This window comes from Lepidochelys kempii, chromosome 5 (genome assembly GCF_965140265.1).
Source record: "Lepidochelys kempii isolate rLepKem1 chromosome 5, rLepKem1.hap2, whole genome shotgun sequence".
In the NCBI taxonomy this organism is placed as follows: domain Eukaryota; kingdom Metazoa; phylum Chordata; order Testudines; family Cheloniidae; genus Lepidochelys; species Lepidochelys kempii.
In genome coordinates this window covers 12,603,048-12,615,068 of record NC_133260.1, presented here as the reverse complement: position 1 = coordinate 12,615,068, position 12,021 = coordinate 12,603,048, and the positions used below count along the sequence as shown (strand labels likewise).

General features: G+C 41.8%; 1 protein-coding gene across 1 annotated transcript in view; it reads right to left on the bottom strand.

Moving 5' to 3' along the window:
- LOC140911919 (urea transporter 2-like) overlaps nt 1-12,021 on the bottom strand; it is a 41,005-nt gene that overhangs the window by 19,502 nt on the left and 9,482 nt on the right. The window contains exons 2-3 of the mRNA XM_073346080.1: nt 1,756-1,915; nt 822-1,011 (exon numbers count right to left, since the gene is read on the bottom strand). Of these exons, the coding sequence (XP_073202181.1) occupies nt 822-1,011; nt 1,756-1,900 (335 nt within the window). The 5' untranslated portion in view covers nt 1,901-1,915. The remainder of the gene's footprint in view (nt 1-821; nt 1,012-1,755; nt 1,916-12,021) is intronic.

Genomic DNA, 12,021 nt, shown 5'->3' with positions numbered 1-12,021 from the left:
GGGTGTAAGAGGAGCAGCGTGGGCAGGCCCATAGCCCCAGCACCCTTTCAGCAGTGGCTCTCCAAAGGTGGCAGTTCGGCGCTCCTCCATAGGAAGGTGGCTTAGCCTCCCCTGGCCTATTATACCCACAGCTCATGAGGGTAGGACAAGAAGCAATGGGCTTAAATTGCAGCAATGGCGGTTTAGGTTGGACATTAGGAAAAATTTCCTAACTGCCAGGGTGGTTAAGCACTGGAATAAATTGCCTAGAGAGGTTGTGGAATCTCCCTCATTGGATATTTCAAAGAGCAGATTAGACAAGCACCTGTCAGGGATGATCTAGATAATACTTAGTCCTGCCATGAGTGCAGGGGACTAGAGTAGACGACCTCTCCAGGTCCCTTCCAGTCCTACGATTCTATAATTCTATGATATAGCTAGCTCAGACTACAACCGCAGTGAAGCCATAGCAGCCTGGGTTGTACAGCCCCGCCCAGCATTCTGGTATGTACTTCAGCAGCTATGGCTTCACTGTTATTGTTATTCCAGCTGGCTAGGCCAAAGCTAGCTCAGGTTTGTCTATTGCAGCGTGCACCTATCCTAACTCCTGGGCTTGTTTTGCCTCAGTTAGGATTTCAGGAGCTCGGGCCATGAAGGTGTAGGAAAAATGTATTTCTTAGTGAAGACAGCATTCCCCAGAGGTTATGTTTCAGAGTATAACAACCTATATAAGCACTTTTTCTTTCTATTAATATGTTAAGCTAAGGCAGTACTAGCTACTCAGCACATCAGGATCCTATTTCTCACTTATCGCAATATTCTAAATCACAAGAACAACCTACCTGTCCTGACTCAGAATAAGTGCTGTTAACGTTGAGACAACAGTTCCTAAACAGCCTGTGAGCGTCCACCAACGATTCTGGACAAGGAACCCAACAATCATGATAAGCCCACTGATAGGGTTATTGACGAACATCACCTGGGATGTCCCTCGCAGGACCCAGTCGACAAACTGAAACGGGAGCGGTTTATCTGAAATAGATCACATTGTAAACACTTGGTAAATGAGATGGTCTGTCCAGGATGGTTTTCTGGAAACGCATGGAGAAATGCAAGGATGCCGCACTGCTTGGCAGCAAAACCAAGGCATGTATCAACGAGGCTGTAAAACTCAACTCAGATTTTATGATTGCCTGGATAATGGTCTGCAGCTGGAAAACTAACTGAGATGAATAGCACAGCTGTTAGAATTCCCTATTCTAAAGCATACGGTGCCAGATTTATACAAACTGCTGACGTATGATGTCTGCATCTTGGATGGCAGGTTAGGTGAGTATCTTGATGCTGATTTATTGAGAGATCAAAACCCATGGATGAATGATTTAACTTCACACTGGCGTTTGGGCATGATAAACATTAGTCTGTGGGAAAGAAAGGGGCACATGATAAGGAATGAGCCAGCATTGAAATAAACATCCTCTGTTACGCTCACAAGATGAAATTCACTCCTCTGCAGAGGGGCCGGCACAATGGGGTGAATTTCAGCTTATGCACCCTCTGGACTTGGATGGTGGATGAGCCTTGGTTTGGCTCTTTGCACAAGGGGGCATTTCCCCTACAATGTAGGAATGGTTCAGTATTATCATTTCTGTTCTGCAGTTTATTGAACCAGCTCATCCTTGAATTAGTTAATACAGATCGAACATGCTGGTCGCTATTTATTAGCCACAGTGCTTTTCTGATGTATTCAAATTGGCTCAGTTGAAATGGGCTTACCTTGAAGCCAGTCTCCAAACTCTTTCATGTCTCCTGTGATATAGCAAATGGCTTTGCAGACTTGTTTCCCACATTTTCTCACTGGAGTCTGGTTTTGTGTCTTCTTTTCGCCTTTCATTTCTATCTTGACTTCAGCACCCTCCATGGTTGCTTTCAGAGCCTTTGAAGGAATTCAGGAAAGGAGACAATGCATTACGATGCCCCAATATGTCTGTTATTTATTCCCTCTGCCACTTAGTATGTATTGCACACTGGAATTGGGAGCAATTAGAGAGAAGGTGGTCTATTATGGAACTATCTGCTTTTCTTTAAAGTATCACTCTTCACTGGAAGAGAAGGTCATATCTTTAATCTCTCTCAGGTTCTCTGTATTGCCCCTCACCACAATACCCAAGGTCAAGATTTTCATAGTTTCATAAATCTGAAGGCCTGAAGGAACCATGGTCATCTAGAATGACCTGAGGCATAACCTGGGCCATAGTTTATCTCAGTAATAACATGTGGTTCAGCTACAACCTAGAAATAAATCAATCCTTGATTTAAAGGGTGAAACCATGGCCCTATTGAAGCCAATGAGAGTTTTGCCACTGATGTCAGTGGAGCCAAGATTTCGTCCCAAAACTCCATGTTATGGAGAATCCACCACATCCCTTGGGAAGCTGTTCCAATGGATATGTACACTCACTGTTAACATTTTTTTCACCTTATTTTTTGCTTGAATTTGTCTAGCTGTTTCTTCCAGCCATCAAAAGAGAGTGCTTAAAGTTAGGACCACATATCCATATTTAATCACTTAAATGAAGTCAAATACAGCAAAGCACAAAAAAAACCAGGCTTAACTTCAAACATGTGCATTGTCCCTCACACCACTACTCCCTTGCATAAAGATAAGCGTGTGCTTATATGTTTGGCTGAATTAGGGTCGTAGGTGCAGATCCTCAAAGATATGTAGGTGCCTAGTTCCCATGGAGATCAATGTGAGTTAGGCATCTAAATGTCTTTGCGGTTATAGGCCTGAATGCCTGATTTTCAAAAGTGCTCAGCACTTATTTAAGAGACTAGGGGCCCGATCTGAGGACTGTTGAAGTCATTGGAAAGACTTTATGAATGTAGGATCCTAATCACACAGACAATTTTTGAAACTCTCGTCTCAAGTGCTTAGGGAGCAATTCCCAATTTAGCACCACGAGCTCAAAATCCACAAAGCTTTCACTGGAATTCACTCACTATTTGGAGTGATAGGACCCATCCAGGCCAATTGTTGAGGAAAAGAAGACATTGCAGTGAACGGCAAACTAAAGCTACATCTGTTCTGATTGGTGGACTATTGCCTACACAGGAAGCAAAATGTACTAGGGCACCCCTACTGGTTAAGACAGTGAGTAGATAATTTAAATATGACACTATATTTCACACACAAAGATTATAATAAATCTATAGCTGGTTAGGACTTAACAGTTATCACTATGCTGCACATTATGGTCATTTGGAGCTTCATGGCAGCAGTAGGGATAGAAATCATGCTCCAAAAGTACAGGCCCTATTATTTACACTAAAGGAGACTCTCCCTTAGCTGTAGCAGTTTAGGGCCTATAACACACAGCTGAGCAGTTCTGACTCAGTCTGGAGGAACACATGGTTACATGCACACACTGGTCACCAGTTTACTGCCATAGACTATGGCACAACTTTGAAAAAAATATAAAAATCAGTTTTTGCCCAAACATACAAAAATCACATTTTTTTTTGAAAAACCAAAACTCTGCTAGTGTAGGTGCCTCACCAAAACCAGTGCAGATGTGATCCCTGCTTGGAAGAGCGTACAATCTTACTTCAGGTGTGTGACCCAATCAATAGGCGGTATCAACAGACCAGTAAGGGGAGCGAAAAGGAAGAAAATGATGACAATAATAAGATCATGTGGTTACTCAGTGCAGCACGGGCTGTGCGTACATATCTCCATGGTTCTGTTACTCATTTTTGTTTTTTGTTTAATCTTCCCACGTTCTTCACTTTCCTAGGCATAATCGCTGCACCAGATGTGTTGTACTTTTATTATTTTTTAAATCTTTCATTTCAGAATGGGGTTCTACTTGGCCATTCCAGTATCAAAAATCAAGTATCAGAATTTTCCCATCCGAGAAAAGTGCTTGCAGGCAATGGATGAATGTACAAACAAATGACTCAGCACTTAAACAAAATAATGATTCCCCCCCCCCCCCGTTAATTATTATGCAGAAAAAAACTGGCTACTTCATAAAACCAATAGAAAGTGTGTTTTGGGTTTGGCAGAAAAATGCAATCTGTATGCAGCATTTAGCATTCCTCACATGCTTCCTTGCATTCTAATGGAGTAACTAGGTATTTGTGTACACGATAAGCCTACTGATAGGGTTATTGACGAAGATCACCTGGGATGTCCCTCGCAGGACCCAATTGACAAACTGAAACACGAGTGGTTTATCTGAAAGAGATCATGCAGTAAACACTTTGTAAATGAGATGGTCTGTCCAGGACGGGTTTTTTAAAACACACAAAGAAATACAATGACGCCACACTGCTTGGCAGCAAAACCAAGGCATCTACCCATAAGGCCGTAAAACTCAGATTTTATGATTGCCTGTACAATGGTTTGCAGCTGGAAAGCTAACTGAGATTGTTTACATCAAAGTAATTTGGAAATGTTACACAGTAGGGAACATAATGTCCCTACTAAGAAGGGTCTGCATACCTGGTCAGGTAAGTTGTATAGTAGAGATGAAAATGGTATATGCTTAAGGCCTAAATTCAAGACAGCACATACTTAACTGTCTGTATATGCACGAGTCCATTCCTATTCAGTAAGGAATTTAAAAATAGGCTTATTCCATTGAAGCCAACAAGGGATTTAAGTGTTCTGTTGAACAGGAGCCTACATTAATAGTGAAATTTAAACTTTATTGGTGCGTACTGTCTATGCAGAACCTGCCCTGTGATGAAAAACATGGTTAGGGCAGCTTCCAATAGTTTTCGCTCTTTGTTCAAAGGAACACTTGCCCTGGGATATAGATTAATGCTGGCACATTAGTGCTTTAAGCTTCAGTGAAATGTGGAGTTCTTAATGTAAGAGAATGTGTGAATGCCAAGAGGACCTAGTCATTATGTTATTCATCAGGTCACGTGTTCTGAAATGCTTAAGGGGACAGTCAATTAGTTTAAATACAATTATCTTATGGGACAAATTCTGCTCTCCACTATGCAGGTGTACATCTGGGGAACTCCACTGAATTGAGTGGAATTGCCCTGGATTTTCATGGGCATAACTGAGGGCAGAAATTGCTCCAGTTCTCTGTGACGGGCAGCGAGGCAAAGTGAGAGGAGAGTGTGACATTTGTTTGGATGTCCTGAACATCCACTGTCCTGGCCTGAACTTAATCCTCAGAAGAAGCTGCATTAAAGCTATGCCTATCTGTTCTTCCAGCATATCCAAAAGCGGCACTCTTGCAGGGAGGTCTGGAGAGTGTGCTGGCCAGAGGTGGTGCTTTCACTCAGATTCGTTAGGCCTGCGTCCATCAAGAGACGAGTCAGCCGAGAGTGGCCTACTGGAGATGTCACAAATATGGCTCAGAGAACATCCATTCATTCCTCCTACATGTGTGTCATGTGTGATAAAGGGCAAGCATAAGAAAATCAGTAGGAAACATGCCCACAGCAGCATGGCATGTAGTAGGCAGAGTTCATGATTAATCTCAGGAAGGGTCATGGGATTATTAAGGGCCAAATCCTGTTTTCATTGACTTAAATGATGCAGGATCAAAGCTTGGATTCCAAATTACTGGCTTATTCTTGTATGAAATGGCTCATCTATCAAAATAGCTATGTAATGTGTCCTGGCTTTCTTGCCATGATATTAGCAGTATGCTTGCTGCTGGAGGATGGGGAAATCACCTTATTTTGCCCAAAAGTCTTGTATGATTTGGTCTTTATATTGTTATAAACAAATATATTAATAAAGAACAAGATGAGTATCTCTCCTACCCAACCCTGCCCCTACCCAAAAGGACAGAGAACTCTGTACAACCTGCAAGGTGTAAACTAAATATTTATGGCTCCATCTCATGCTCAAAGGAAAGCTGAAGTGAGATCTGACCCATTGAAAAATTGAGTCTGACAGAGGAGGTTTTTGAATGTTTTTAATGAAACTGCAGACTTACAGAGGTTTTCATTGCAGTCTAAGATACTATAAGGTAATAACATGAAATCTTAAGTTGAAAAATGTGCTCACAGGGCCACATTCTGATGAAGGTTACATGGGAGTAAAGTTGGAGTAAGTCTCTTGAATTCATGGTAGTTATTCAGGCCAGCAAGTCGTCCTTTAATAAATAAATATGCTATTAAAGTAAAATTAACATTGATTTTTACTCTTCTAAAGAGCATTTTAAAGGAGAGGTGAGGAGGAACTGGAAAATGTACATCAAGGGACAATTCTGCAGTGACATGTGACTGGAATAATTGGCTTCAATTTCTTTTGTTTCTCTCTGAGTTTCGTGATCCTGTAAAAAAAAATGTTTTTTTTTTGTTCTAAGATTCCAGTGAATGGTTAAATTCTGTTCTTGATTATGACAGGTTTCAGAGTAACAGCCGTGTTAGTCTGTATTCGCAAAAAGAAAAGGAGTACTTGTGGCACCTTAGAGACTAACCAATTTATTTGAGCATAAGCTTTCGTGAGCTACAGCTCACTTCAGATCCGATGAAGTGAGCTGTAGCTCACGAAAGCTTATGCTCAAATAAATTGGTTAGTCTCTAAGGTGCCACAAGTACTCCTGTTCTTGATTATGCCTCTGTAAATCCAGAGTAACTCCATTGGTCTCTATGGATTTACAGTGATAATGTATAACATGTGCTCCCTACTGGTTTGGTATGAAATCATTAAAAAAACAAAAACAAAATCTGCTGGTTGATCGATAGAACCTACAATAAAAGTAGATGAGCTAAGGAATATTCCTTATTTTGTGGGAGTTTCATTTGGAACACGATACAACTCAATGTATGGGTCTGCTCCAACTCCTATTTTATACAGCTCAAGAGTGAGAGATAAACACCCAAGAACTGCATTTAGAAAGTGATCAGGATGCAAGGAATTTATCTGGCCAAATTCTGACCTGTCACATCACAGAGTTACTCTATTTACTGCTGATTTACACAAAGTGGGTGCATTGCTTACATTATCCAAAGATTCCAACTACTTTTTTAGACTCCCCTTGCCTTGAGAATTTTGAGCTGTCAGATAAAATATCTCACTGTAGCCGTAAGTAAATTATAGCCTTTCGAAGAACAATACTGTTTAGTTAAAATATTTCATAGTTATAATGAAATAGCCCTATCGGAAGAAAAAAAACCTACATGAATTTCTGATGTACAAAAATTAAGCTACGGAAGTGATTCTTCTGCAGTGAATGAGAAGCCAATTGATTGTTCTCTCTCATCTATCCAGAACCAATATGTCTTAAATGGAGCTCTGGGTATTGCATAAGTTTATCCTCTCCCCAAATCAAGTCAATTCCATTCTGCTGTACATTGCAACCATAGCATTCTGCTGCCACCACACCTACAGGAGTGACCTACTAAAGCTGAAGAGAGGTGAAGTGGATGGTGGGGTTTGAATCCTGGAACATCTGGCATGGGCTGTAAATATTATTTCACATATTGAAATAAACTTGTACATCTAGTAGTCCATTCATTAGAAAATATACATTATAATACACGAGTACAAGCTCTACTTATAGCGGGTAAAGGACCAGAGACTGTCATTAGAATTATTAGCTCAATACTCACAGATAATGCTGATTTCCAACTTCTCTCCTGTGCGTTTTGAGGGGAGGAGGGAGTTGATCTTTGCCTACTGATCTGCAGATAGAAAAGGTATTCTCTTCCCTACACTAGAATTTCTCTTGTTGCCAATGTGACCCTGAGGATTTTCAAGTTTCTCTATAATTTTAAGAGGATTTAAAGCCCCAGGTGGTCCTTCTTTATTCCAGTAGATTCCAGCATGCAGTTACATTCATTATATCTCACTTCCTTCAGGATTGTTATTGTGAAAGATTTTGAGCTGGCGTAAGTCAATGTGGCTCCATTGACGCTGATTAAGATCTGTTCCCATATATCTAAGTTCATGTTGCTCAATATTAAGTACAAAATGCATATTTTGTGATGTGGATGCGTGCGCACGCACACACAATCCCAAATGTTGGCAAGCTTCTAATGCATTTATTATGCTTGCTAGACATGCTCCATTGCATAGGGTAAATGTGCAATTAGAAAAGTAGAGTTAGCTTACATTTGGTTAAGAAAATAACATATTTGGTTTATCGTTTGTGACTAGTAGGAAGAAGGCCCCAACCAGCAAGTAAAAGAAGGCTGTGAGAATAATAATTAATCTTACTTGTTGTGTGGGAAGGATGTATAGGAGTATAACAGGGTTTAAAAGAGAACTGGATAAATTCATGGAGGTTAAGTCCATTAATGGCTATTAGCCAGGATGGGTAAGGAATGGTGTCCCTAGCCTCTGTTTGTAAGACGGAGATGGATGGTAGGAGAGAGATCACTTGATCATTAACTGTTAAGTTCACTCCCTCTGGGGCAATTGGCATTGGCCACTGTCGGTAGACAGGATACTGGACTGGATGGACCTTTGGTCTGACCCACTATGGCCATTCTTATGTTCTTATGTATGATTCCAAAACTAACTAATAAAATAAAGAGCTGCAGTAACAAGACAAAGGGAAACTGTCTTCAAAGAAACAAGCCCAAAGAAACAAGCCTGTTCTGCGGGCAAGCAAGGATGGGGAGAGAAATAAGAAAGGAAGGCCTTGGAGGAAGGAATGAGCAAAGATAAAGTGCTTCAAACTGGGTTTTTGCTAAAACTAACAAGTTAGCTGAAGAGTATAAAGACAGACATGAAACTATAGGTTCTTGGTCAGACCCTACCTGATCATACTGAAAGACGCCAGAATGAGATGGTCATCCCTAGGTTTGGCCTATTTGTAAGTATACTGCTCACAAATTTAAGAATACTCTGTTACTATATTGGGTGTGGTGACTGCTTATTTTTAGGCTGACATGTTTACAGCAACTGCATAAAATACCATTTGGGCTTTGGATTTAATGAAGAAATTTATAGTTAAATTAGTGTTTGGTGATTTCTCATATTATTATTCATTATTCCAACATTTTGATGATCCATGAAGGGACCGCAGAAATGAACATCAGTTGCTGTAAACCCCCCAGAATGAAGGGGTAGCAATCTATCCTCGGGGGCCAGTATACAATTCTCTCCTCAAGAGAAATTCAGTAACACCAGGGGAACCGAGGGAGGTACTTTGGATACCGCTGTAAAAGAATGCCTGACAGAGCATGACCAAGGTCTGCTGAATGCCATAAAGAAATTCGTGACAGAGCCCTGCAAAGGCCTGGTGAACGCTGGGAAAAAGGCTGGGGAAAAGGCTAATGTAGTGCCCATCTTTAAAAAAGGGACGGAGGAGGATCCAGGGAACTACAGGCCAGTCAGCCTCACCTCAGTCCCTGGAAAAATCATGGAGCAGGTCCTCAAGGAATCAATTCTGAAGCACTTAGAGGAGAGGAAAGCAATCAGGAACAGTCAGCATGGATTCACCAAGGGCAAGTCATGCCTGACTAATCTAATTGCCTTCTATGAGGAGAAAACTGGCTCTGTGGATGAGGGGAAAGCAGTGGACGTGTTGTTGCTTGACTTTAGCAAAGCTTTTGACACTGTCTCCCACAGTATTCTTGCCAGCAAGTTAAAGAAGTATGGACTGGATGAATGGACTATAAGGTGGATAGAAAGCTGGCTAGATTGTGGGACTCAACGGGTAGTGATCAATGGATCCATGTCTAGCTGGCATGCGGTATCAAGCGTAGTGCCCCAAGGGTCGGTCCTGGGGCCGGTTTTGTTCAATATCTTCATTAATGATCTGGAGGATGGCGTGGATTGTACCTTCAGCAAGTTTGCAGATGACACTAAACTGGGAAGAGAGGTAGATACACTGGAGGTAGGGATAGGATACAGAGGGACCTAGACAAATTGGAGGATTGGGCTAAAAGAAATCTGATGAGGTTCAACAAGGACAAGTGCAGAGTCCTGCACTTAGGATGGAAGAATCCCATGCACCGCTACAGACTAGGGACCAATTCTGCAGAAAAGGACATAGGGGTTACAGTGGACGAGAAGCTGGATATGAGTCAACAGTATACCCTTGTTGCCAAGAAGGCCAATGGCACTTTGGCCTGTATAAGTAGGGGCATCGCCAGCAGATCGAGGGACATGATCGTTCCCCTCTATTCGATGTTGGTGAGGCCTCGTCTGGAGTACTGTGTCCAGTTTTGGGCCCCACACTACAAGAAGGATGTGAAAAAATTGGAAAGAGTCCAGCGGGGGGCAACAAAAATGATTAGGGGGCTGGAGCACATGACTTATGAGGAGAGGCTGAGGGAACTGGGATTGTTTAGTCTGTGGAAGAGAAGAATGAGGAGGGATTTGATAGCTGCTTTCAACTACCTGAAAGGGGGTTCCAACAAGGATGGATCTAGACTGTTCTCAGTGGTAGCAGATGACAGAATGAGGAGTAATGATCTCAAGTTGCAGTGAGGGAGGTTTAGGTTGTGTATTAGGAAAAACTTTTTCACCAGGAGGGTGGTGAAGCACTGGAATGCGTTACCTGGTGGAATCTCCTTCCTTTGAAGTTTTTAAGATCAGGCTTGACAAAGCCCTGGCTGGGATGATTTAGTTGGGGATTGGTCCTGCTTTGAGCAGGGGGTTGGACTAGATGACCTCCTGAGGTCCGTTCCAACCCTGATATTCTATGATTCTGTGATTCTATGCTGTAAATAGATACATTATTGGCAAAGCATGACGGTGGGCCATTAAATGCCGCTAAAATTGTAAAGAATTTTAAAAGAAATTTGATGACCCTGGAGACAAATATCAATACTGCCTTCTTAAGCAATCCGAAGGTTAAAGAAAGCACAGACTAAGGCAGCTGTGTTTCAGGCACTGGACGCGGTGGTGAAGTCTGTCCGGGCAAAGAGCACCACCTTGATGTAGGAGTGCAAAAAACCCCAGAAATAAGTTCTGTGCTACTGAGAGAAATCAGCTGGTGAATGTATGTCTCTTTGGGAGATAAGTAAGTGATTTAAGGAAAGAGAGTGAGGAGTTCAAAGGAGCATTTGCACAAATTAACGCTACAGAGTTTGGAGGGTGTTGTGGAAATGGTAGCGTGAAAGTGTTATAAGAAGAGAATGCTTGGTTTGATAATAAAACCCACTTATGGCAGTACAGCTTGGTACACTCATGCCGGGTGGAGCCCTGGCAGTCAAACAAATTATACAGGAGGGTGGGGAGGGGAGGGGTCAAGGGGCAGCAATTACTACCACTATGCTTTTGTCCCCAGGAATCTTTACAGCCGTCCTGAAGGAAAATTGGGCCTTTTCTGAAAGGAATCACCTGAAAATAAACAATTATAAATGACAGCTGCAGGCAGAGAGACAGTGTGATTTGAATAATTTCACTATGAACGATTTAGTCAAAGTTACTAAAAGGAAATCAGGGTTTTCCATTGGAACTTGACTGGGGAGTGTAATCTGGGTACAACTGTGTAAAAATAATTAGACCAGTGCCAGGGACGTTAAGAAAAGATTTTTTTTTTAATGTAAAACTCTATTTGTGTAATTAGGTAAGGGGTTAAGGACCTAAAGAAACACTTCTGGTTTATAAAACCCTATTTTGTATGTTTAAAATGAACTGGCTTTTTAAAAATGCCACTAAAAATCCATTTGAATTGTTCATTCAAAGTTGCAACAATGATAGACACATTTTGCCAAACACAGCTAGCTAGTGTTGTTTGGCTTTGTTATTTAGCATTTAATCCTTTGGGTGTCTCAGTGTTTTTATAAAGTTCAGCGTCCTGGTCGTGGCTGTGGTGGCAGGGGCAGCCAGACCCAGAAGAGCGGGGAGAGACTCTGGATCCTTTTTCAGTAATAAAACAGCAGCTCAGAGCTGCTGGAGAAGAATGAGAAATTAAAATGACAGTGCCCCTCTGGAGCAATGGCAGGGGTGAGGTACATAAGAGATGCAGTTAGGAACACTGGGCCTTAAGGTGGCTCTGAGTAATCAGACAGTCACGTTGATAATTGTGCATGGAAATTCTGACAGGTTTCAGAGTAGCCGCCGTGTTAGTCTGTATCCGTAAAAAGAAAAGGAGGACTTGTGGC